Source organism: Leopardus geoffroyi, chromosome A3, assembly GCF_018350155.1.
Source record: "Leopardus geoffroyi isolate Oge1 chromosome A3, O.geoffroyi_Oge1_pat1.0, whole genome shotgun sequence".
NCBI lineage: Eukaryota > Metazoa > Chordata > Mammalia > Carnivora > Felidae > Leopardus > Leopardus geoffroyi.
Window position 1 is genome coordinate 99839057 of NC_059336.1, and position 26936 is coordinate 99865992.

General features: G+C 46.9%; 1 protein-coding gene across 4 annotated transcripts in view; it reads left to right on the plus strand.

Annotated features, from left to right (window-relative positions):
- The first annotated feature begins 270 nt into the window (after positions 1–270).
- Positions 271–26936, plus strand: part of TCF7L1 (transcription factor 7 like 1) — a 160280-nt gene continuing 133614 nt past the window's right edge. For all 4 annotated transcript variants that reach the window (XM_045446675.1, XM_045446676.1, XM_045446678.1 and 1 more), the window contains exons 1-3: positions 271–528; positions 612–675; positions 891–1018. In XM_045446675.1, the coding sequence (XP_045302631.1) occupies positions 286–528; positions 612–675; positions 891–1018 (435 nt within the window). In that variant the 5' untranslated portion in view covers positions 271–285. The remainder of the gene's footprint in view (positions 529–611; positions 676–890; positions 1019–26936) is intronic.

Genomic DNA, 26936 nt, shown 5'->3' on the forward strand with positions numbered 1-26936 from the left:
GCGCTGGGACGCCCCGGCGGAGCAGGCGGCGGCGGCGAGTTGGGGAGCCCTGGGCTGGGCGCTGCCGGAGGGGCCCGAGCCGAGCCGCCCCCGCCCCGGCCCGGCCGCGCCGGCCCGCTTCCCGCGGGGCCACGCCCTGTCAAACTTTGTTGCTGCGGCCGCCGCGGCGGCGAGCCGAGCGGGCAGGCGAGCGGGAGGGAGGGAGGGGCGGGCGCCGGGCCGGGCCGGGCCGGGCGCGGGCGGCGAGGGGCTCGGAGAGCGGCGGCCCCGGCCCGCGGCCCCACCATGCCCCAGCTCGGCGGCGGCGGCGGCGGGGGAGGCGGCGGCGGTGGCGGCGGCTCGGGCGCCGGGGCGGCCGGCGGAGGGGACGACCTCGGGGCGAACGACGAGCTGATCCCCTTCCAAGACGAGGGGGGCGAGGAGCAGGAGCCGAGCAGCGACAGTGCCTCGGCACAGCGGGACCTGGACGAGGTCAAGTCGTCCCTGGTCAACGAGTCGGAAAACCAGAGCAGCAGCTCGGACTCGGAGGTAAGGAGGCTCCCGGGGCCGACCCCGGGGGACCCCGGCCCCGCGCCCGCTCACCCGCCCTCGCCTTTGTGTCTCCTCCGCAGGCGGAGAGGCGCCCGCAGCCCGCCCGGGACGCCTTCCAGAAGCCGCGGGACTATTTCGCCGAAGGTACGTGCGGGTCTGGGCAGCCCCCACGCGCGGGCCCCGCTGCGCCCAGCGCCTCCGCTCAGGCCGCCCACGGTTCCCCTCGCCCCGTGGCCGTGCCCCTGCTCTCCGTCCCCCGCGGCCACAGCCGTCCTGGAGCGCGGTCCCCGCCCCGGGTCCCCTGCCGCTGCGCTGTCCCGGCGGCCCGGGCCTCACCCCCGCCTCGGTCTCACCCGCAGTGAGAAGGCCCCAGGACGGCGCGTTCTTTAAGGGCCCCCCGTACCCTGGGTACCCGTTCCTGATGATCCCGGACTTGAGCAGTCCGTACCTCTCCAACGGACCCCTGTCTCCGGGAGGAGCGCGCACGGTGAGTGCGGGTCGGGCCGCGCCGGGGCGGGTGGGGGGCCGGGCCGGCGGGATGCGCCCCCGGGCTCGGCGACGGTGTGGGGGATGGGGCCGTCTCGGGAGGATCCTGGGCAGAACGAGTTTGCGGAGTTGAACTATTCTGTGGCTGCCGAGCGTTAGGCTGCGCTGGCCAGTGCTTGCAGGAAAGTAAAGTTCCTTTAAAATTTACCCTTCTACTGGGGAAGAGGCTTTGGGGTCCATTTCTGGGGGTCTTCCCCGGCCTCCAAAATTCTTTGCTGGTAGTAAAGGAGAACTTGGATTTGTGCCCGCTTTTGGACGGGGGTTGGGGGGGGGGGTGTCTCGCTTTCCTTCCTGGAAATCCGTCAGCTTTCCCTGGCAGTTGGGCAGTGGGCTGGGGGAGCTGGCTTGGCGACGTTGCCCCCGACTCCAGTTTCACTGGGCTGCTGCGAGTTCGTTCCTAAGAAACCCAGTATTCGTGGCGGATTATTCACACCCCCCTCCCTACCCCCAGCCGTCGAGCGGGGGCCTCAACTGTTCTGTGGAGCTTGGGATTTTAAACTCGCCTAGATGATTTCGAGGGTGACCCGAGGCATTCTTCAAGTTGAGGAACTTGGCTTTTTCCCCCTTTGTTGCCGGCTTTTCTCATTTAAAGCGAGCGCTGCGACACTTTAAACCTGTTAATGGGCGCGCATTGTGTGCTGCGCGCTGGCATTTAGAGCCGTGATTAAGCAAATTGACCGGGCCCCAGACGACGTGCAAATGAGGGCGGATTCCATCGCCCCCTCCCTGGCCCTAAACTCGCGCCCCCCGCGTCGTGAGGGGAGCAGCCCTGGGCAGGCAAGGCCTTTGTGTCCCCCGCGCCGCCGCCACCTCACCCCACCCCAGGGCCAGCTGCTCAGGTGCTAGGTCCGATAGCAGATCTTCGGTGAGCACCTACCTACTGAGACTGTGACTGTTGTCGGACTCTTGCGCGCCGCCGTCCCTTGGGCCCCACGAGCACCGTAGTGGTTCTCTTTGCTTGCCAGTGCACGCCAGTTCGTTCTTTTTTCGGGGGCGGGAGGTGTTGGCGCCTCAGGAGCAGGCCTGACAAACTCACTTTATGCTTAAGCTGTCCTTAAATAATGGTCATAATTAAAGGGCCGCCTGAGAAACGCTCTGTACTGAATGGGCGCTCCCTACTGTCATGGTACACAGTCGATGGAGAGTGGAGGCGCTCTCTTGGCCGGAAGGGATGTGAGAGTGGAGGTGGGGGGCTCTGACCTGGGGAGAGGGGCGTGGGACCACACACCTTCATCTTTCTAGCCGGGAAAGCCCCGCAGCTTTGTCCCTTCTTTGGAGCACCCCGGGAAGTCCTGAATATAAGCTGGATATGGGCGTCTGGTGCCTTTTCTCATTCATATTGAAAGTGGGTAAAGTAAAAAGTTGAGCAAAACAAGCTGCAGCGACTTTGTTTAGGTGTTCACTGATTCTCTTCCTTGTGCACCGATGTAGCTGAGTTCTAAAAGGGTTTGGAAGCTCAGGTTTGCTAGGGTTCCTGTAACAAAGTCCCATTTTTCCATTTACCATTAGATGTCTAGAGAGAGGAGTCTGGGAGGCATTAACGGCTGTGAGTCAGCACTGATCCAGGTCCTGGTGCAGATCAAGTCACCAGAAATGTCCCAAATATGACCAGTTTTTCCCTCAAGCAGGCTGTCCTTCCACCTACCCGTTTCTCTTTGGGGTGTTTTGACTCTTCCTCTTTGAAGGAGAACTATGACAACTGCCTGTCTTCATCTGTTGCTCCCCCCACCCCCACCCCAAGAGCCTCAGGGGGACTGGTTTTCTGTTTGTGTTGGTCCCGTCTTTCCACCATCTTCTACTGCCCTTCTTTCCTTCTTCCATCTTACATGTTCTTTTGCCTCAGAACTTCCACAGGCTGATTTCTTGCTGGTCCTGGGGATTCCTGATTATAAATCCAGGCCTGCGTGGGACTTTTGGAGCCCGCCTTGGAGAAGCCAACCTTCTCCTCTGCATGTCTCTGACTGTCCCTGCTCATTCCTGCAGCTGTTCACTGCCCTGGCCCATGTCACCATCCTTCTTTTAAACCTCCAGGGACACCCAAGTCCCTGTTGTCGACCTTTCCTAAAGACCTTAGTGTATCCTGTCCCACTCTCCTACATAATCTGGTCTCCCTGGTGAACTTCCCGTATAGAAGTAAGTTCAATCTCCCTGTAGTTTCTGTGCCCCTTCTGTGCCTTTAATGGTGTTAGGCCTGCCTGGTTCAAAAGTTTATTGATATACTGGGGGAGTTTCCTGCAGTTAGATGAGCTCAATAGAACCTGCTAATTTTGACCCTATCCTTGAACATCATGGGCTTTTCAGAAAGCAAGTGAGGAAACACTTAAGCACTTGATTGTCTGGACTATAGGGTCAAGATGATGCTTTTCCTGTGGATGATTATATTAACGTAATTAATGTGATTTTCACGGTAGGCAAACTATAGGTGCAGACCAAGTGGTCCTCTTTTGGGGTCCAAGCCTGGTAAAATGAATGTACATAGATAAGGGGTAGAAGAGGGGAGGGGGAGGTAACTGAAGCTGGACGCAGAGGGGTGCCTGGAATATATGATCTGCTCTCCCTTTTGGCATCCTGGGTCTTTTTTTGTTTTACTACTAGATTTCACAACTTTAGGCGTTGCTACTCTAAAGCCTCTAAGTAGTACAAAACTGGGTGACTTCAGTTCTCTGCTGTTCTCACACTTTCTGGAAATACCAAGCCACAAGCAAAAGTAGGGGTTGGCTGGAGGTTTTCAGGGTGTTAATTGGCCCTAGGAATAGCAAGCAAGAGGGCTGCCGCACCCTCATGCACTGGCATAATTCCTGATGGGATGACTGGGGGCTGGCCAGTCCCGCAGTTTGGACTTGTCTTCCCCATGCGTTACCTTTGCCCTCCACTCTGGTTTGGCTGGGAGGCTGGGAAGTGGCCTCTTCCTGAGGCTCTTTAGAGAAGAGGTCCCCTTAGCCTGGGGTGTGTGCCAAGCCTCCAAGCCATGATTCATTCTCCTCTGGAGCCCTGGGGACCCTGTGGCCTATGAAGAGATGAATAACTGCCACAAACCGTCTTTCACTCCCTCCAAAAGCCACCCTGAAATGACACATTCATTCATGAAAAGGCTTCACAAGTTTACTAAACCACCTTGGTGCTGTTGACTAGTTTTTTTGTTAGGAAAATGTAAGCCAACACAGAGGAAAGTGGATGTCAAAAATAGTGTAAGACTGGGGCGCCTGGGTGGCTCACTGGGTTAAGCATTCGACTTCAGCTCAGGTCATGACCTCTTGGTTCGTGGGTTCGAGCCCCGCGTCGGGCTCTGTGCTGACAGCTCAGAGCCTGGAGCCTGCTTCAGATTCTGTGTCTCCCTCTCTCTCTCAAAAATAAATAAACGTTAAAGAGTTAAAAAAAAATAGTGTAAGACTAATAAGAGCCAAAAAGAAAATGTTGAATGTGGTTCGGTGACTTAGCTATGAAATGGTAGAGGGTAGTTTGACCGCGACATGTGTGCTAATGGCATTTTGGAAAAGAACACTTCTGGGTAGAGTTGTCAAGGGAGTCTATGGCTTGGGGTTCCAGTTCATGAATTTAAGAACCACTGTCATGCAGCTCAAGCATCTCATTGCTGGCACCTTTCTTGGACCATCTCGACTCAGGCTTCTGTATGAAGTTGTTCTGTTCTCCAAACATGTGCGTGTTTTTCAGTCCTTCCTATCCTGTCGCTTCCCATGGGAGGTCTTGCAAGTATCCTGGATGCTCTTGTTTTCTGCCCGACATGAAGGAACCCAAGCAGAAATCTATGTGTACAGATAGAGAAGTTGTCTGTCTTTAGAAGCTGTGTGTAAAAGCTGATAAGTAAATCTTTTTCTTCTGGAAGATCAGTATAAACATGCTGCTTTTGGTAAAATTCTTTAAAGCCATTTCATCTAAATATAACTTCTGTTCCATGTTTTTCTAAATATAACTCAGGGTTTAATGAGGGTTTTTTTTTTACATGGAATGAGCTTTTGCAAGGGCCCTGCCTGTGTGGCGGAACTTTTGGCACTTGGATTGCTGGGACAAATGATGAGCAGTTCGGTGGAGGGGACTTGAACCCTGTCAGTCTTTTTTCTTTGAGTAGGTGGATCTGGCAGGGTTACCTGACTTGCTTTACTGTTGGAAAGTTATAGGCTGGTCTCATTCTTCATCGATCTCACTTCTTGGGATTCTTGAGGAGAAAGTAGGCTGGTACACTAACAAAAAGTAACCTTTAACATAGTGTTCCTGCCTTTATAGTGATGTGCAAAGTTACAAAATTGTGACCTAAAAAATGACATAATGATTAACTCACTGGAAGATGCAATAATCCAAATATATATAATGCAGATATCCTACTTATATTCCAATTTATTTATTTTTTAAAAATGTTTCATTTATGTATTTGAGAGCAAGAAAGAGAGGGAGCGTGTGTGCACATGCGAGTCAGGGTAGGGCGGAGAGAGAAGGAGGGAGAGAGAATCCCAAGCAGGCTCCATGCTGTCAGCGCAGAGCCCCACAGGGCTTGAACCCACGAACCCACAAACTGTGAGATCATGACCTGAGCCGAAACCAAGAATTGGATGCTTAACCAACTGAGTCACCCAGGTGTCCAATATAGTCATTCCAATTTAGAGTCAACTTTACTTGCCAAACTGGGGAAATTTAGATTGGCATTCTTAAGATTCATTCATAATTCTCAATTTCATCTGATATTTACTGAGGACCTATCATGGCAGTGGCTCAGGGATATGGGAGATATGATGAAGTAGATCCAGCTTTGCTCTAAAGGGCTTAAAAATTGAAGTAGTGTTGGGGCACCTGGGTGGCTCAGTCGGTTGAGTGTCTGACTTCAGCTCAGGTCATGATCTCGCAGTTCGTGAGTTCGAGCCCCGCATCGGGCTCTGTGCTGACAGCTCCGAGCCTGGAGCCTGCTTCAGATTCTGTGCTTCCCTCTCTCTCTGCCCCTCTCCCGCTTATGCTCTCTCTCTGTCTGTCTCTCTCTCTCTCTCTCTCAAAAAGTAAATAAACATCAAAAAAAAAAATAAGCTTGTTGAAGAAAAGTTGTTTTGGGCTAGCATGATCAAGGAACTTAGGGAGAAGAAATTGTTTGAAACTAGTCCCTGAGGTGCCTGGTTAGCTGAGTTGGTAAAGCATGTGACTCCTTATCTTGGGGTTGTGAGTTCAAGTCCCACACTGGGTGTAGAGATTACTTAAAAAATAAAATCTTTAAAAACAAACAACTAGTCCCTGAAACTCAGTCATTCTTTATTTTATTTTTTTTTTAATATTTATTTATTTTTGAGAGAGGGAGAGAGACAGAGCATGAGCAGATGACAGGGATGCAGAGAGAGAGGGAGACATAGAATCCAAAGCAGGCTCCAGGCTCTGAGCTGTCAGCACAGATCCCGACACGGGGCTCGAACCCATGAGCTGCGAGATCATGACCTGAGCCGAAGTCGGACACTTAACCGACTGAGCCACCCAGGTGCCCCAGTCATTCTTTAATTCAATGTAATTCTTGTTAATTATAAAAAAATTTTAAACATGCAGGAGTGAGAAGTGTTAAGTCTTCCTTCACCCCAATCATGAGGTGGAAGCCAGCACTGGAAGAGCAAAGGCAAAAAGTTCAGGGCTGTCTGGGGTAATACAAGTTACTCCCTTTGGCTGCATGATGAGGGGCCAGGGCATGGGATGCCTTGAATGTCGTGAAAGAATCTGGGCTTACTCAGGAAGTGGCTGAGAACCATAGAAAATTACACTGGGAAGTGATGTGGCTAGTACGTTTGCCTAGACTATAGTGATTGGAGGGAGAAGATCTGAAAGGAGCTACAAGGGTTAGGAGACTCACAGGAGTCTGGGGTGATGTGAAAAGTCTCCCAAGAGTAACTGGATGGAGAGGAAGGGTAGGATGGGAGAGACTGGAATGGTGACTTGAATTTATGCGGGGAGGGGAAGTAACCGGAGGCAGAAAGTGGCTGATGTCACACTTAACTCTTGATGTCTGAGCCTCGGTGCCTCCAAGGGAATGACTTCTTCCATGTGGGACCCTGGTGTGCCATCTTTGCCCCCGCCCCCACCCGACGCTGAACGGATGCTCATTGACTACTTTGGCAACAGCAGAACTCACAGGCTGCAAGGGTCTTTCATTTGGAGGAACTGCTAAGTTTCATTGGAGACACCTGGGGTGTGAGCAGGTGATGCGTGGATAGTTGAAACTGCAGCCTCGGGATGATGCAAGGGAGCCAGAGAAGAAGGGACAGGCTGCTCCGAGCAGAGAAAGAAGTCCCTGAGGCAGGATGGAAAGGAGCTTTTGCCAAGGTAAGAGGAGTGCCCAGGTCCCGTGACATTATGGAAGCTGGTCCTCACTGTCAGATGCCACAGAGAGAGGATACAAGAAGACGGTGGAATGAAGAGGAGCTTTGGGAATTTAGCGACAGGAAGCTGTTGGTGCCCACTGAGACCAGCAGTTCAGGCAACGGGAGTGATGAAGCCGGGGAGGCAGAAGTACTAGCTCAGCTCTTCCCAGTCGGGTGCCCGAGTGCTGTGTTGTGGACTGGTCCCAGGTAGTGGCCCGTCCCTCACTTAGCCGGAACCCCAGACCAGACTTCCCTCTCTACCCCTGTGTACCTTACACATTTCCTGTCTACTGTCACCTGGACAACCCATTTAAGACGTTTGGCTATGGCAAGTAGAGGGAAGGGAAGAGCCGCGGGCCTTGGAGAGGGTGTGTTTGGGATGCTGGCGTGGGAGCCTGTTCGTAGGGCAGTAGGCTAGGGTGGAAGATGAATGGAGAAGACGAGGGGGAAGGGGAAATGAGAATGGAACTGGGAAGAAGGCAGTCTTCTTTCATGGATGGAGGACGCTCAGCAGGAGATGTCCTTCCAGTTTTACAGACTCGCCCAAGAGTTGAAGATGGGGATGTATGTGCAGAGGTGGAGCTGGCCGAAATTGAGGGGCAGTGCCTTGGATGGTTGGATGGCTTTGTGTCCTCAAATCAGGGCAGGGTGGCTGGAGCGGGGGTCTTGGACATGTCGTCAGTACGGGCCCTTCCTCTTCACCCCACTATAAAACCAAAAACGTTGGGAACCTTCTAGCTACATGTTAAATGATGAACCTTTGGGCATTGATTGGAAGATAGGACCCACCTGGTAAGTGTTTCCTCTTTTTAATGTCTGGGGCTGGCTGATTTTGAAGGATGATAAAGGTGGAATCAAAATACAACTCCTTTGCTGTCAGGAGCAGATACTGAGGTATGATAAATAATTGGGGCTGGAAAAGGACTGACTGCTTAAAAGCTTATAGAGAACTGCCCCCAATTGGCTAATCTGATCATGTATTTTAGGAGGAGGTTTTTAAATGTCTCACATGTTTATTATTATTTTTTAATGTTGATTTATTTTTGAGAGAGAGAGAGGGAGAGGGGCAGAGAGAGAGAGAAAGAGAGCATCCCAAGCAGGCTCCGCACTGTCAGTGCAGAGCCCAATGTGGGGCTCGATCTCACGAATAGAGATGAGATCATGACCTGAGCCGAAGTCAAGAGTCAGACGCTTAACCGACTGAGCCACCCAGGTGCCCCATTATATGTTCCATGTTTTATTGTTTTCTCCCAAACTGGATTGGATTTAAGGGACGGTGATATAAATGCAATTTCCCAACCCTCGGCATTCGGGGATGAAGGGCACACAGGGAAGTAAAGGGGGCTTGCCTTTTCCTCTCTACCACATGTGCTACTTAGTGAACAGCTCTGGGATGCTGTACAGTTTCTTTCTTAGACTCATAAGTTGTTAGAATGCTCTGAGTTAGCTCAGTTGACAGGTACCTTTAAGGTTCTAAAATAAATTTCAGAATCTTAAATCTTTTCTTTTCGTTATGTATGTAGCCTACAGATTTTCATGGGAAGATGAACAGTTTGTTTAGAAATACATTTCAGAGTTTGAAAATAAAATCCTACAAATGTCTTCCTAAACATGGCCCTTTTCAGGACCTTTTGTGGAAGTGATAAGGGGTGCTAACTTTAGTTATCTGGAGTCCTCAGGACAGGAAATGAACTCACATTCATGCTTTCAAACTGTGCTATAGCATTTTGAAGTTGGTTTTTTTTTTTTTTAATGTTTATTTATTTATTTTGAGAGTGAAAGAGAGAGTGTGTGTGTGAGCAGGGGAGAGGGGCAGAGGGAGAAAGAAATCCCAAGCAGGCTCCACACTCAGCACAGAGCCCAGCATGGGGGTTGATCTCATGACCCTGGGATCATGCTCTGAGCCAAAATCAGGAGTCGGACGCTTAACCAACTGAGCCACCCATACGCCCCAGTACTATAGCATTTTAGAACTCTGTCTCATTCAAGAGGAACAAGGCGCCAAGTGTTCACCATAATTGTGGAAGGTAACCATAAAATAAATATAAACAAAGAATTCCCCAAAGAAGAAACTACAAATGACCACCACATATGTGAAACTGTGTTCAACCTCCCAGGTAGTCAAACAATGCTAGAAAAGAAAAGAATCTTTTTTGTTTTATTTTGTTTTGGTTTTTTGGCCCACCAAATTACCAGAGATTTTGTCTTAATGAGATTTTTAAATGCTGGCAAACGTATGGTAAAGTGGGTGCTCTCATTTGCTCTTCCTGAGGGGTGTTAAGAGCTCCACCCCATTTGGAAAGCGCTTGGCAGTAGGTGCTAAAACCTTAATATTTCTCATAGCTTCTGACCTGCTATGAAATAGATACTTATTCCTATTTTGCTGCTGTGCAGGCAGATTAGTAGAGGTCAAGTATCTTGTTCAAGGTCATGCTACTGATAATCGACCGGTGCAAAGATTTGAACTTGGTTGTGAGTTTAAAGTCTAGGTGTTCCCCGTTCCACCCTTGTGACTTTACCCACAGGCCTGATGTAACTAACTCCTCCTCTTGGGAGGACAGCTGACCTTTGTTTCGCAGTTCAGAAATCCTGATGTGAGTTACCAGTTGGGGTGGAGGGTGGCACATTTGTTCCGACTTTATGAACCAGACCTAGGAATGTGCCTTCCCAAATAGACCGTGTATGAGTGAGTAGCTGGGGTTTGAGTTGTTCTATCACGACTGTGCTCCGGAAGACTTAAATAACCTTTAATGGGTGGCCCCCAGAGCTTTACCACCACTCATTACCCTCTTTGGGAGAAAAAAGTGGTTATCTACTAACATTGGAACTGTTTTGAACTTGGGACAGTTTTTCCTTGTTGAAGTGGGTGAGGGTTGGAAGATTACACAGTGTGTCTTTGGTGTGGAAGAAGGGGGAGGCATAAACGTGCTTGCTACCCCTGCCACTTGGATTACAACATAGTTTGGTTAATAAACCGAGCTCTGGTGAACCGAGCATGCAAATATTATTTCCCTGTTATTTATTTTATAAAATACTGTATAAATTGGTTGCCTTTTTAAAGCTAAGTTAAAAATCAGTCCCAGTCATTTATAACTATTACAGTAAATTGAGTATTAAAGAAATAAATAACTAAACATTTACACAGAATTATTTTAAGAATTGCAGAGAATGTATTAGTCTCCTCCTTACTCCCCTTTCTGTGTGTGTGTGTGTGTGTGTGTGTGTAAGATGGTTTGACATCAGGATTCAGGTAATTCAGTGCTTTTTCTTTCACTTCCCAAATTATCTTTCAGGTGGTTTCTTTTTGAAAACAATAGCATGGTGGAAAGATTAATTAGAAGGGCTTCTGAGTATGGTTGATAGAAGCTGGGGAGGCACTTGGGGTCCTAAGTAAGCCCTTCTTGAGATCTGGCTATTGCAAGACACTAAATCTTAGTGAGATAAATGTCTTAAACCTCATACAGTGAATGGGGTCATTATTTGTAGGAACGTCTATAAAAAAATGTGTGGAAAACAAAAAAAAACATAAATATGAGAGAGAGAAACTGTGATTAAAAAATTTTTAAAAATAGATGGATCTAGGGCTGCCCGGCTGGCTCAGTGAGTGGAGCATGTGACTCTTGGTCTCAGGGTTGTGAGTTCAAGCTCCATACTGGGCATAGAGCTTACTTTAAAAAAAAAAAAAAAAAAAAAAAAAAGATGGATCTAACAATGAGGAAGAAAAAAGAAGTAGGAATCAATGGTGTGAAAAGTGGATCAGTTTACAAGTCCATATCTGTTGGCAGTAGTGATTTCTGATGTTTGGAACTACATTCTTCTCCATAAATTGCAAAAAGTGTACATTGGGGTCACTAAGGTCAGATTTATAACACATACCTGCTAGGGTGGGTTGGGTGTTCTTCCCTCAGGTTCCTCTGCAAGGACCCTCTGCCTGGGTACCCTGTAGCCCTCTGAGCTGGAAGGGAGCATCCGGCCCGGCCCGGCCCACCCCACCCATGAGGAGCATAAGCTCAGGATGATCGTGAACTTGCCTGGATCAAACAGTTATGAAGAATGGAAGCAGGGGGCGCCTGGGTGGCGCAGTCGGTTAAGCGCCCGACTTCAGCCAGGTCACGATCTCGCGGTCCGGGAGTTTGAGCCCCACGTCGGGCTCTGGGCTGATGGCTCGGAGCCTGGAGCCTGTTTCCGATTCTGTGTCTCCCTCTCTCTCTGCCCCTCCCCCGTTCATGCTCTGTCTCTCTCTGTCCCAAAAATAAATAAACGTTGAAAAAAAAAAAAGAATGGAAGCAGGACTAGGACTTGCTCAGCTGCATCACTGGGCTTTACTTTCTCCACTGCTCCGAGGGGTCTACAGCAAGCCCTGCAGAAAGCAGTGCTACAGGGAAAGCACACCTCAAAATACTTCTTTATTAAACTGTAACACCTGACTCATGAAAAGTGACTTACAAGGGCACCTGGGTGGCTCATCGGTTGGGTGTCCAGCTTCAGCTCAGGTCAGGATCTTGCAGTTCATGAGTTCGAGCCCTGTGTCAGGCTGTGTGCTGACAGCTCAGAACCTGGAACCTGCTTCAGATTCTGTGTTTCCCTCTCTCTCTGCCCCTCCCCTGCTTGCATTCTGTCTCCATCTCTCTCTCTCTCAAAAATTAAAACATTAAAAAAATTAAAAAAAAAGTGACTCACAGACATTTGTTGAATGTTGACAGCATGAATATTTAACATCAACATTTAAAAAAAACAGCCCCATAAGCACCTGCAGTGTTCCAGGGCACTATGTCACACTGTTTACCACTGTTACCACATGGGACACTTGCGTGACTGCTACCGGAAGCTCTCTTTTATCCCTGAGTAAGCTGCGATAGAGCCTAAGTGCGGGGCCAGGATCACCTGTGTGGGAAGTGTTAGGGCCATCATTCCAGCCACAGTCCTAGACTGTCCCTGTACTGAGAGTTGGCAACCAAGTTAATGTGAAAATGCCATTTGGAACAATTCACAAAGCAGTAGTGTGTACAAGTAAGAGATGAGCGAGGAGTAACATCTCTGCATTTGTTCCTTTCGGTGTCATTTCCAGCCCTATCACAGAGGAGGCACTTTTAATCCCTGCTTCTGCCTGGGATAGTCAGAACTTTAATGGCTGGTCTCTTTACAGTTTCAGAGATGGAGTTCATTGTTGTCTCCATCTTTCTTTGCCTTGCTGTGCACTGCAGCTTTGCTTAATCTATTCCCTCCAATCCCCCTTGTGTTTTTCTTCTCACATTTTGAGGCAGTAAACTTGGTTCCTTAGATACCATATATGTAAGATCGTCATGTGCATCTGTTGACTTGGTCTGTGGTCTGTTGTCTGCTTCCTACTCCTGACCAGCCCCACTTTCTTGCACATGTGTGCATTTTTTCTTCCTTTCTTTCTTTCTTTTTTTTTTTTTTTTTTAAGATTTTATTTTCAAGCAGCCTCTACACCCAACGTGGGACTCAAACCCACAACCGTGAGATGAAGAGTCACACGCTCCACCACCAACTGAGCCAGCCAGGCACCCCAGAGTATGATTTTCTGTGTATATTGGATACAGTCTTTGCTTATCTATTTAACTGTTTTCTAGGAGGAATCCATGGAGGAGAGGTAGAGCATTAGAGCAGGAGTGTTAAAGATATGTGACACGAAAACACTTGACACCATAAGCTTTTGTGTTGTAAAATGCTTGTCAGGGAGGGAGATGCTGGTGCTGAAGCTTGGAGTTGGAAAGGGATCATGATAGCAGGGGTGTTCCCAGACCCTCCTAAGGAGAGTTAATGCAGGGAGGGGCTGGGATGGTAAGAGCACCTGGTGTTTGGGAAAGCCTCTTAATAAGCAGTTGCTTTTGCTTGACATTGAAAGAGGAGAGAGGAACTTGTGTGGAGAGCAGTGCAAGGCCTGAGGGGTAGAGGAGCGAACTGACAGGCCGCTCCTTTTCCCTCTGGGAGGCAATCTGGCTAAAGGGTCTGAGACTTCAGTCTTGGCCTTGAATCTCAGCCCAGCCATGGTCTGGCTCTGTGCCCCTGTGGCCCTAGGGCACTCTTTGGCAAAATGGGGATAATGGTGTATTTGAAGGATACTGGATTAAAATTTTGGCTAAATAGACTGCATTTTGAAACCAGGGTTTGTACAAGGCTAAAACTAAATGCATCATAGAATCTCTGGGATATAAAAAGAAATGACTAATGTCATCAGAATAATTTATAGTATTATTACAACTTTATTAAGATGTTTAGCGGCCAAGACTTTTAGTCAATATCTTAATAAGTGGATGTTTTCTTGCACTATTTTAAAATATTTTTTTAAAGTTTATTTATTTATTTATTTAGAAAGAGAGAGCACGAGGGAGAGAGAATCCCAAACAGGCTCTGTGCTGTGAGCGCGAAGCCTGATACAGGGCTCTATCCCACTACTGAGCCACCCAGGCACCCCTTGAAATATTTTTATCGGAAATACTCAAATGGTATAGTCATGGGAGAACCAGGAATGCTTAAACAGAAGTAATTAGCACATCAACTTTCAGTACTTAATGCAGATTTTGGGCTTACATGGTTATCAATTGCCTTTGGAAAGAGTTACATATTACTGTAACAGAATTGCTAGTTTATGTGAATTATTAGTTGTCAACAGAATGATATATACAATTAGTTCATATATATGGAGTATATATGTTAATTTAACTTTTTATTTTGAGATAATTTCAGACACAGAGAAAGTACAAGATAGTATGAGGAATTCCCATGTGTTTTCCTCTAGACTTCACCAAATGTTAACATTTGCTACGTTTTATTTATCTTTCTTTCTATAACTTTTTCTTTGAACCATTTGAGAGTAAGTTGCAAGTACAATGCTCCTTTACCCCTAGGTAACTTCATGTATAGGTCTAAAAACGGATAACCATTACCACAATATAGTTATCAAAATCAGGAAATTATGTCCTACAGTCTCATCTATAGACCTCATTCCAATTTTGCCGGTTGTCTTCTCAATGTCTTTTCTAGCAAAACAAAATATTTAAGAGAATTTGGGGGCACCCGGCTGGCTCAGTAGGTGGAGCATTTGACTCTTGATCTTGGGGTTGTGAGTTCAAGACCCATGTTGGGTGTAGAGATTACTTAAGAATAAAATCTTAGGGGCGACCAGATGGCTCAGTCAATTAAGCATCCGACTCTTAATTTTGGCTCAGGTCACGATCTCGTGGTTCGTGGGAAGTAGCCCCTGGTCATCTTGGGATTCTTTTTTTTCCTCTCTCTCTGCTCCTTCCCTGCTCTCTCTTTCTCTCTCTCAAAGTAAATAAACATTTAAAAATAATAATAAATCCTTAAAAAAAAATTTGGGGATGAGGTGTCCAGAATGAGCCAAGGTCATGTGGTATACTTGGTTGTGTGTCTTTAGACTCCTTCAATCTAGAACAGCTCTTCAGTCTGTTTTGTGTCTCTCGTGTTCTTGACTTTTGGAGATTACAAGCCATTTATTTTCTAGGACCTTGAATTCTGCTTTTCTTCAGATGTTTCTTCACGAGTAGGTTCAGGTTGTATATTTTGGGCATGAACCCTATGTAGTTGATAGCATGCCCTTCTCGGTGCTTCTCCTCATGAGACGCCATCTATTTTTGCCACTACAGTTGATGTTCCTTATGATCACTTGGTAAAAATTATGTCTGCCAGGTTTCTCCAAGGAAGTTACTATTTCTCCTCTTTGTAATTAGTAAGTGTCTTGCGGGAAGATAACTTCGTGACTATGTAAATAACCCGTTTCTCATCAAACTTTCATCCATCGTTTTTAATATCCATTGGTGTTTCTTGCCAGAAATAATTATTACTCTGGTAGTGGCCAAATTGATGGTCACATTTTGAACGTTTGGCATTGTCGTGGGAGAATAATAATTTCACAGCTCTGTAAGTGCCTAGATTGTTTCTGTGTTGCTGTACAGCATATTTGTGAATTCACGGTTTTGAAATCTTGTGAAATATTGAGGTAGCAACAGTGACATTCTTCTCTGCATTCTTCAGAGGATGTAAAGAACTTCCTAATTAGATTTTTAGGTTTTTATCTGATGACTCCTGTGGAGTTTTCTCACAGTCTGGATTTTGTTCAATGCAACCCCACGATATCCTATAACATGTTTTTCTGTCCTTTGTAATTCCTGAAAATTGTTAGCCGGATTTAGATTTTTGTTTTAAAGTGAATTGGTTTTATTATTGAATTGAATTATTTATTTAGTGATTTTTGATTCAGGCAGCATGCCATCCAGCAAGTAGAGGGGAGTTGCCTAGATTTAGATTCTTGATCTGGATTTCTCTCTCTTTTTCTCCTTTTTAATTTGCAAGTCTCTTTCATAGATGTTGTCCTTATATCATGAGACGCTTAATGTCTGGTTGTCTCTCTATGAAATTAGCAGCCACCGATGATCAGTCACGTCCATTATTACTTCATTAGCAGTTTTGAAATGGTTATGGTCTGTTTGCGTCATTCCTTGTTCATCTGTCAGCTATACTATTTAAAAAAAATTTTTAAGTGTTTTATTTATTTTTGAGAGAGACGGGGGGGAGGGGCAGAGAGAGAGAGGGAGACAGAGGATCCAAAGTGATTCTGCGCTAATGGCAGAGAGCCTGATGTGGGGGTTGGAACCCACAAACTGTGAGGTCATGACCTGAGCCAAAGTCAGATATTCAATTGGTTGAGCCACCCAGGTGCCCCTCAGCTATACTGTTTTTTAAAAGAGAAACTATCTCCGGCGGCACCTGGGTGGCTCAGTCGGTTGAGCATCCAACTTCAGCTCAGGTCATGATCTCACAGTCCATAAGTTCAAGCCCTGCATCAGGCTCTGTGCTGACAGCTTGGAGCCTGGAGCCTGCTTCCGATTCTTGTCTCCCTCTCTCTCTGCTCCTAACCCACTCACATTCTGTCTCTGTCTGTCTCAAAAATAAACATTAAAAAAAAAAGAGAGAGAGAAACTATCCCTTATAAACTATTAGTTAACTTAGATCGAAGGTCAGCAAACTAAGGTTTACAGTCTAAATCCAGCCTGCTACTTATTTTTGTAAATAAAGTTTTATTAGAACACAGCCATGCTCATTTGTTTGCATATTGTCTATGACTGCTTTTCAATACCCGGGCTTAGGGGTGTAGTCGCCACTGAGACCATATGCAGCCCACAGAACTGAAAAGATCTATATAGCCCATTGTAGAAAAAGTGTGCTGATCCCTATAGGTCATAAGGGGAAAGCAATTTACTGCTTCATTCTTTCCCTTTCTTTACTAGTTTTCCATTTGGTTTCTTATTACCTGCAAAGGTGACCAATGAAGTTATTTTTTAAAATATTATAAACTCATGGATTTCAACCTATTTCATGTATTTCAATCCATTTATAAATATTATTTTTATTGATTTCAAATTGTTCCATCTTTACCTGGTGGGAGCCTCTTCAGGTTGGCTCCAGAGTCCTTTGGATACAATTCTAGTGGTCTTTGTTTCCCTGTTTAGTTTTATGGCAGGATGTTCCAAGTTCATCTTGCACATTTCCCATCCCAGACCAGCCATTTCTAGAAGGAGCTCTGATTCCTTGTAGTGAAATATGTTGTTTAGACACCATAGTATGAATGCTAAGGGTACTTATAGGTTCATTTTTTTTTTAAGTTTATTTATTTTAAGAGAGAGAGAGAGAGAGAGAGAGAGAGAGAGAGAATCCCAAGCAGGCACCATACTGTCACTACAGAGCTTGACTTGGGGCTCGATCTCACGAACTGTGCATCATGACCTGGGTGGAGATCAAGAGTCGAATGCCTTACCAACTGTGCTACCCAGGTGCCCATAAGGGTGCACATATAATTTCTGAACGTTATTCTACTTAAACTTTTTTTTTTTTTTTTTTTTTTTAAGTAGGCTCAATGCAGGTCTTCAACTCAAGACTCTGAGATCAAGACCTTAGCTGATATCAAGAGTCGGATACTTAACTGACTGAGCCACCCAGGTGCCCCACCTCCTTTTATAAAATTCTTTTTTTTTTTTTTTTAATTTTTTTTTTTTCAACGTTTTATTTTATTTTTGGGACAGAGAGACAGAGCATGAACGGGGGAGGGGCAGAGAGAGGGAGACACAGAATCGGAAACAGGCTCCAGGCTCTGAGCCATCAGCCCAGAGCCCGACGTGGGCCTCGAACTCAAGGACCGCGAGATCGTGACCTGGCTGAAGTCGGACGCTTAACCGACTGCGCCACCCAGGCGCCCCTATAAAATTCTTAAAAAATTTTTTTTGAATGTTTGTTTATTTTTGAGAGAGAGAGAATGTGTTTGTGTGCGTGCGTGTGTGCGTGCATGAGCGGGAGAGGAGCAGAGAGAAAGGGAGATACAGAATCCAAAACAGGCTCCAGGCCCTGAACTGTCAGTACAGAGCCTGGTAGAGGGCTTGAACCCATGAGCTGGGAGATCATGACCTGAGCTGAAGTCGGACGCTTAACTGACTGAGCCACCCAGGCACCCCTAAACTCTTTTTTTTTTTTTTGAAGTTATTCTGTTTAATGTTACAAGCACACCAAGCAATTCCATAGAGTTTAGAAGTAGAATGCCTATTGTAATTTAAAAACATTTATACGCACTTGTTCAGAAAGTATATACTGTTCTTTTTTTAAAAAAATTTTTTTAAGTTTATTTATTTTGAGAGAGAGAGAAAAAGAGAGAGAGCAGAGGAGGGGCAGAGAGAGTGAGAGAAAGAGCCCGAATAGGGGCTTGAACCCATGAACCGTGAGATCATGACCTGAGCTGAAATCAAGAGTCGGACGCTTAATCAACTGAGCCACCCAGGCACCCCTACTGTTCTCTTTTTTAATGTAATCTTAATGTTAGTAATGCAGTTAATTAATCCTATTTAATAATTGTAGGTGTACATTGTAATTGTTTTCTGTAAAAGATTAATATGTTTCATGCTTATATTTTATTCTTTCAATAAAAAATAACATAATTCTGCCAACAGATAACGTTTCAAGAGATAAAGCTCATAAGGAGATTTCCACTAAACTAAACCTGTTTTTTGAAAGGGTATGTTCAGATAATGATGACGAATCCAAACATGCTTCATTTTTTTATTTTTCACCTTGTTACATTACTTAAATATGTTGGTCACCCCTGTCACAACATGATCATTGATCAGGCAGAAGTTCACCCTTCTGAAGATTGAAGCTGAAGCTAAGTAACATTTCCATTGAATGCTGAGGCCAAGGCCGTATTTTGATATATTCCTAGGACCTACCTCATAGTTGCAAACATTAATTAAGTTGTACACAAGCATGGAGAACAGTGTCTGGCACAATAAGGGCTTTGTTAAGGTAAACTCATTATTAGCATTAGCAGTTCTGAGATATTGTTAAAAACAACAACAACAACAAAACCACAAACTTTTTTTTAAAGTAAACTTTATGCCCAGGGTGGAGCCCAGCGCGGGGCTTGAACTCACGACCCTGAGATCAAGACCTGAGCTGAGATCAAGAGTCGGATGCTTCACCTACTGAGTCACTGAGGTGCCCATTAGCTCCTATAAAATTTAGTCTTTATACCACACCATTCGTTGGGCACTTACTGATACTCAGTTTTGGATTGCTACTTTTCTAGAATCCATATTCTTATGCACCCTGGTTGTCCTCCGTCCCTTTTGGTCATTGTCACCCCTAGCACAGTGCCTTGTATACAAAATCTGCACATGTGTATTTGTTATTTATTTACATTTCCTTCTTTATGCATCATGTATAATAAACAGCAAAATCTGTCTTCCTCCCGGACATTTTAGGCTAACAAGGGCAATCTTTGTTCACGTCTGGCATCTTTCAGGGTTTAATCTTTGTAAAGTTGATCATTGGTGGTTGATCATTTTTACTTTACATTTTTGAAAGTTTTCTCAATTCACCCCAGTACTGAGGCTGTACATACATCTTTTCAAAAATAAAGCAGATGTCTGTGCTGGAGGTAGACCTTTGAATCTGGCCTGCTGGTTTCTAGCTGTGGATTTTCCTTCATCTGTGATACTGGGAGTGTGTCAGCAGTTGTGGAAGCCATATGTTTTTATAGGTCTGTGCCAAGGAAAATACTTTAGAATTACATTAGCAACTCCAAGGTATTTTGGCTGTTCTGAGAGGACACATAGTTTTCCAGTTCTATGAACAAGAGCTTTTGTTTTATACGGAAGGTTCTTGTAGGCTATGAGAACAATAGTGCCTCTATCAGCATTTCCCAGAGTAACATCCTTGGGATGTTAATACGTAGGGCATGCTCAGCCTTATTTCTGCAGGACTTCTTGGGCCTTTAACATGCTGATGTATACCATGAATCTCTTTATTATTTTTATTTTTATTTTTATTTATTTATTTATTTATTTTTAATTTTTTTTAATTTTTGAGAGAGGGAGCATGAGCTGGGAAGGTTCAGAGAGAGGGGGAGACACAGAATATGAAGCAAGCTCCAGGCTCTGAGCTGTCAGCACAGAGCCGGACATGGGGCTTGAACCCACGGACTGCGAGATCATGACCTGAGCCGAAGTCAGACGCCCAACCCACTGAGCCACCCAGGCACCCCTACCATGAGTCTCTTACAGGGGAGTGTATTATGCAGGATTCCTCCGGCCTTGTGTTTGGAATACTACACTCCCCCTCCCCCCACAAGCGTAAGTCTCCCCTCCTGCTCTCTGCCTCCCAGACTCAGATGTGGTTCCTTGCTGCATGTTTTCAACTCCCTGTGTATGAGCTCCCTTTACTGTTGGTAAATAGGTGGCCTAGTAATTATCTGATACTTGTCTCTGTATCCTAAACTTACTGAAGTCAGGGAGTGGCTCTGTTTTGTTCTTCATTGTGGTTATAGCACCAAGCATTTAGAAAACCCTCAATAAGTATTTGTTAGATGGGGGTACCTGGGTGGCTCAGTCGGTGAAGCTTCCAACTCTTGATTTTGCCTCTGGTCATGATCTCACAGTTCCTAAGATCCAGCCCTGTATTGGGCTCCGCACTGCGGAGCCTGCTTTGGATTCTCTCTCTCTTCTCTCTGCCCCTCCCACTCTCATTCTCTCTCTCTCTCTCTCTCTCACACTCTCAAAATAAATAAATAAACTGAAAAAAGTATTTATTGGATGGATGAAGGAACCACAGAATCCTTCATTTCCGTGTGGCATCTCCTGGGACTGGTGTTCCACAGAACCCATTTTAGGAACCCTGGATGGGTCTGTGCTATCATTATATTCTTGGTACTTCATTTTCAGTGTGAATAACTGGAATTCTGCAGCTCTTCATAATTCTACCTAATTTACTCAGCGCACTCAGCTAGCAGGGAACTGTCAGCGTATTCAAAGTTACGAGGCTCTATACCTGGAATAGCTTGTCTCCGTGGCGCAGAAGTGAGTCCGCCAGGAGCGGGTCCTTAGTTTCCTGATACCTGTCTCAGGGCCCATTGCCCACTTGCCCGGCTGCAGCCCTATTCTAACAGTGTTCGTTACATAAATAGAAACTAGTGTTTCAGATTGTTAGGGGAGGGTGAAATCAGATGCCCCTTTGTACACTAATTAATGCGGGCAGAACAAGGTCCAGCTTGGTTTTCAAGTTCAAGTTTGGCTTATACGTGGTCCGGGGTGAAGATTATGATCGTGGGTAAATTAAAAACAAATGTTAAGTAAGTCACACTAAGGTAGAAAGAGAGTTCAGGACTCTTGTTTTTAAACACTCGGGGTAAACAGACCTCTCTCTAAGGTAGATACTTGCCTCCCCTCCTCCGCTTACCTCTCCATCTTCGTGATTATTTTTCCTTTGTACTTAGGTTAGCAAGTGGGTAGGTACGTACGGATGGTCTCATGTCCGTGTACACAAGCCTTGTCTGCCACGTGGCTAGCTCTTCTGAACTGGGAAAATCGAAGTTTTGTCAAACCTGCTAACGCATGAAGTCGAAGGGAAGCGTGCGTGTGGCAAGCTGCCCTCTTCCTTAAGAATGGTCCACAGATGGGGTGCCTGGGTGGCGCAGTCGGTTAAGCGTCCGACTTCAGCCAGGTCACGATCTCGCGGTCCGGGAGTTCGAGCCCCGCGTCAGGCTCTGGGCTGATGGTTCAGAGCCTGGAGCCTGTTTCCGATTCTGTGTCTCCCTCTCTCTCTGCCCCTCCCCCGTTCATGCTCTGTCTCTCTCTGTCCCAAAAATAAATAAACGTTGAAAAAAAAAATTAAAAAAAAAAAAAAAAAAAGAATGGTCCACAGCCATCTGCTGCCCCAAGGCAGCTTCCTTTTCCTCAAGTGTGCTCAAGGTGAGTGTGCAGGGAGTGAGCACACAGAACCCCCTGTGTTCTTCTCCCCACCCAGGCCGAGTCCTGAGCACACTTTTGACTAGACCTGGGGAGCTTGCCCTGGCAAATTTATGCACTAAATAGGACTCTGTATGTGCAAGCCAAATTAAGTCTGCAGGCAATCTTTATGAGCACAGTAACTGTTTCACAGATGTAAAGACGCCCAAAAGTCCCGTGTGTGTGTGTAATCTCGGTCCCTGTAATGTTTCCATGAACACATTGCAGGGGTTGTACCTGCAAATGTGGTTCCTCTGTTCTCACCTTGCTTAACTCTTCGCTATCAGCGTAGGCATCCTAGGATTCCATGTGTGTGCAAGTATGCACGTGTATCAGTGTGTTTGTGTGTTCACAACTAGTTCTCAACCGGGGCAATTTTGACAAGGTCTGGAGACAGACCCCGTGGGTTGTTATGACTTGGGGGGATGCTCTTACCATCCAGTGGGTAGAGGCCGGGGCTGCTCCTTCACATCTTAAAATGTACTGATGGATGCCTCCTCACAACAAAAAATTACATTGTTCCAATGTCCTTGTGCTGTGCTTGAGAAGCTCTGGTGTACAGATACGTATTGTGTACATATAGGAAATAAACCATGTGAGAGTGTGTGTGTGTGTGTGTGTGTGCGTGCGTGCGTACATGCGTGTGTTTTTAAGAATGGACTTTAGGGGTGTCTGGGTGGCTCAGTTGGTTGAGCGTCTGACTTCAGCTCAGGTCACAATTTCGCGGTCCGTGAGTTCGAGCCCCGCGTCCCGCGTAGGGCTCTGTGCTGACCGCTCAGAGCCTGGAGCCTGTTTCGGATTCTGTGTCTCCCTCTTTCTCTGACCCTCCCCCATTCATGCTCTGTCTCTCTCTGTCTCAAAAATAAATAAACGTTAAAAAAAAAAAAAAAAAAAAAGAATGGACCTTCAGGGCGTCTGGGTGGCTCAGTTGGTTGAGCGTCCGACTTCAGCTCAGGTCACGATCTCACGGTTCATGAGTTCAAGTCCCGCGTCAAGTTCTGTACTGACAGCCTGTGCTGGAGCCTGCTTTGGGTTCCATGTTTTCCCACTCATGCTTTGTCTCTCTCTCAAAAATAAATAAACATTAAAAAAAATTTAAGAATGGACCTTAGAGATGCTAGTTGGATTTTACTTGCAGCTAAAGAAACCGAGCCCAGAGGGGCAAAGAGAGTTGCTGATTTCATGGAGCTGGTGAGAAACACAGCAGGACTGGTCCTTGTGGCTCTCTTCTTCTGAATAGTGCTTCTTGCAGTGATAACAATTTTATTCTTTGAGTGTTCTCTGTGTCCCTGAGAAGAATTGCATACATTTCCCTCATTAATCCTCGGAATGACCCTGCGGGGACTGTGGTTATTCCTGCTTTATTCTAGAGGAAAGCAGACTTGTCTGAGGCCACCCAACAATCCAGGGGCAGGGACTGGCAGAGAACCCAGATTTGCCCAGCTCCTATTAAGTGGCACTGCCTCCCACTGGGCCTCACTTGATGGCTTGTGTGAATTTGAGGGACGTGGCATGTACAGGGAAGACGCTGAACTGGGTGACCCACAGAGTTCTTCCCAGGGGTTGCATTCAAAGGCTGCAGTTTTGGAAATGGTCACCAGCGCCAGAGTTTTGTGTCCAAGAAGCCCTGAGCTGTAGAACCCTCAGCCCTGCTGAGGAGGCCTCTGGGTGGAGAGTCGGTCCCGCCTGCACCTGACCGGCCCAGGGCCTGTTGGGTGGGGCAGGATGGGAGAGACCCTGACTGGCTTTCCGGCCCTCCCCTCCTTTCTCCCTCCTTCCCTGCTCAGGGGAGGTCCTGGGGTTAGTAGGAGGTGAGGGGCAATTAGTGGGAATTACTCATCATTTGTGTAGACACGGGGCACAGCTTTAGAACTGCCTCCTGGGACCAGAGAAGCCGGGGAACTTCTGTCAGAATGTTGCCTGGAAGACCAAGAGGAAAGCAAGCCTTCTGTGGGAAGGAAGGAAGGTGAGGAGCCTTCTCCTAGGGAGGTCAACTTTAGATTCTCCCAGGTATGAGTGAGGAGCCAGCCACACAGCCGAGTGTGCACCGGCAGTGTGGGCAGAGGATGGGGACAGCGGCTGGGAGACTGGCAGGAAGCGGGGTCCAGTCCGTGACAGCGGCTCAGAGCCCTCCCTCAGCCTCGTCTGTGCAGCCGCACTGAGGGACTGACCAGTGGACAGACTTCATTTTCCTCCCTTATCCTTCTGGCAGGAGGTGCCTTAAACATAAGCCATCCGCTCCCCTCCAGGATCCCTCTGTGCTTTTTGGTTTGGTGTCCAGGAGACCGTCATATGGACGGAATCACATAGATTCCGTGCGAAGGTGAAACCTGTCCAGAGCACCAAGATCCAGACTTTCCGTGGGCTGTTTTCGCACTTTACAGATGTGTCGTGAGGAGTTATGAGCCTGTTTAAAAATAATTTTTGACCAGGGGCGCCAGGGTGGCTCAGTCAATTAAGCATCCAACTTCGGCTCAGGTCATGATCTTGCTGTTCCTGAGTTTGGGCCCTGCATCCGGCTCCACACTGACAGTGCTGAGCCTGCTTGGGATTCTCCCTCTTCTCCTCTCTCTCCACCCCTCTCCCACTTGTACACTCACCCTTTCTCTCTCTCTCTCTCTCAAAAATAAATAAATAAACTTAAAAAGAAATTCTGACCAAACTTTTTACTGAGAGAGGTTTGCGGGCTGAGAGAAGATCCATCCACATTGCAAGCCCTAAGAAAAATCATTGTGCTTTGAGTTGCCAAAATTACTGTTGTTTCAGCCAGAATAGTTCTGGGGATAATAGTTTTCCTATCTCTTTTTGGGAAAAAAACAAAAACAAAAAACAAAACAAAACAAAACTCTGGGGTTTTCTATCATTGATGTATCTTTCATCTGTGTGTCCTGCTTTAATAAAATGTTATTATGCCTCTCTGTAAGTGGATAGTTGAGCAGAATAGCAAGCTGATTTATCCCTCAGCCAGCCCTGCGATGAGGCCTGGTTCTTTGGAGATGGTCCAAAACCAAATAGCCACAGCTCACCTGCCGAAGGGCCTCCTGGCCCCGAGATGGGCTGGAGCCCCCACCCCGCCTTTCTGTCTGTCAGAAGGTTGTTCTCCATCCCAACAAAGATCTCTGTTATTGAAGAACTGTGCCTTTAAATCTGACTGTGTTTCCATCTCTGGTACAGACTGTCTTCCCTCAGGCAAGTTTCTGGCTCGGAGTTGGCTGCGAGGATGTGGAAGCACAATCGGGCTTTGTGGTGCAGGAGGGCTTTGCCGAGCCCTGCAAGGTGGGGTTCGGCCTTGTATAAATAAATAACAGCAAGCTAGCTTCAGGAAAAGGGGATTCCTGGAATGAGAGAGACTGGCGCTCGAGACAGGAAACTCTTCCTGGGGTTTCTGCAGCTTCTTGTAGCCTGTTGTCCTTTCTTCGGGCTTGCGGGAGGCCCTGGGGCCTGTGTTCTCCTCCTGGAGCTGCCCTGACTCCCTGTGTGCCTTGGACCAACCACTGACCTTCAGGAACCTGGCTTGGGCCCCTTTTGTGGTGCAAAGAGATGCACTTTGCCCCTTGCGTGGCCCAGCTGCAGCCTCGGTAGAGTGAGCTCTGGGTTACTCAGGAACCAGTTAGGCAGATACCTGCCCTGTTTTGGCTTTTCTTCACTCCTTACATTTCGGTCGGTGATGTCCTCTCCAGAAGGAGCCCTGGAGACCAAGAAGGGCATACCTGGCTGCTTGCACTTTGGAAGCTCTGTTAGAGTTCGAAGGGAGACCGGTTCAGGCATTCCTTCTGTTTTCCATACCATTGTCGGCCCTCTGGCTGGTTTTGAGCGTAAGCCTTTTGGCATCAGAGATGGGAGAAGCCCACAAGAAATTAAAGATCATATTTGGGCCTTCTTGGCTCGAGGCCCAGGGGCATGCTTAAGGAAAAGTGGGACATCTGGTTTCCCCCCTCACAGCAGGTCTGATCCTAGACCGAGTGTGCTGTTGGCCGAGCTGTCCCGGCAGCCTCGTCCTGCCATGCCCGGCACTTTCCCTCTGTCCCTCACCAGCTCCTTCTTGGCCCGGTTTCTCCATCTATTGCGTAGGGGCCCAGTTTTTTCTCGAAGTGTGTCTCCTGCTCCCTGGTTGGCTCAGCTCACTCCTTTTCCCGTGGTGGTCCCTTGGTTCTCGGGTTTAAGAGCCCACCTGCCCAAAGGGCTTTCCTGAGCTGGCATACAGGCCCTGGTAGAGCCCTGCGACACTGTCACAAGAGGGAGGAAGAGCATTAGCTGCGTGTCCTATCTTCTGCCAAATCTTGCCTCCTTCTCCCTAAAGACTAGGCTTGGGGGCGCCTGGGTGGCTCAGTCGGTTAAGCGTCCGACTTCAGCTCAGGTCACGATCTCGCGGTCCGTGAGTTCGAGCCCCACATCGGGCTCTGGGCTGATGGCTCGGAGCCTGGAGCCTGCTTCCGATTCTGTGTCTCCCTCTCTCTCTGACCCTCCCCCGTTCATGCTCTGTCTCTCTCTGTCTCAAAAATAAATAAGCGTTAAAAAAAATAAAATAAAAAAAAAAAGACTAGGCTTGGTTTTCTTTTCAAATAAATTAATAAACAGGAAAATTGACTTCTTGGTATACAGTTTTATAAATTTTAACACATATGGATTCCTGTGGCCACTACCGCAGTTCCAAATCCCTAAAAACTCCTCGTGCTACCCCTCTGCAGGTGCCCTCCCATCCCTCTTTGCCCTGGCAACCACTGCTCTGTCTCCAACACTCTTCCTAAGGATTTGTTGGCCAAGTTACGGGCATCTTCCCAGAAATTTCATTGGTCCATAGTGGTATAAAGGAGAAACATGAAAATCAAGTCCACTCTCTGGAAAGCACCCCAACATCCTTTGTCCTTTTTATTCTGGCTGCACTGAGCTCTCACGCCTACTAGTGCTCCTTCAGTATGGACAAAACAGTGTTAACCCAACCTTCTTCCTCCTCAGCTGCGCCTACAGCATGACATTTTTTATCTGTTCCATCCCTGTTTCCTTGCTTATAATAAAAACACTTCTCTTAGCCCAGCGCTTCAAAACTTTGATAAGAAGACACAGATGAATTCTAAGTGTAAAGGAATGCTGTCAACAACAACAACCCGGAGCTAGAGATTGCCCAAGGAAGAAAGATGAGTTGAACAAAAGTACACGGGAAACTCTTGGCCGTGGATTTGAGCCCATGTTTTATTTTTGAAGTTTTGGT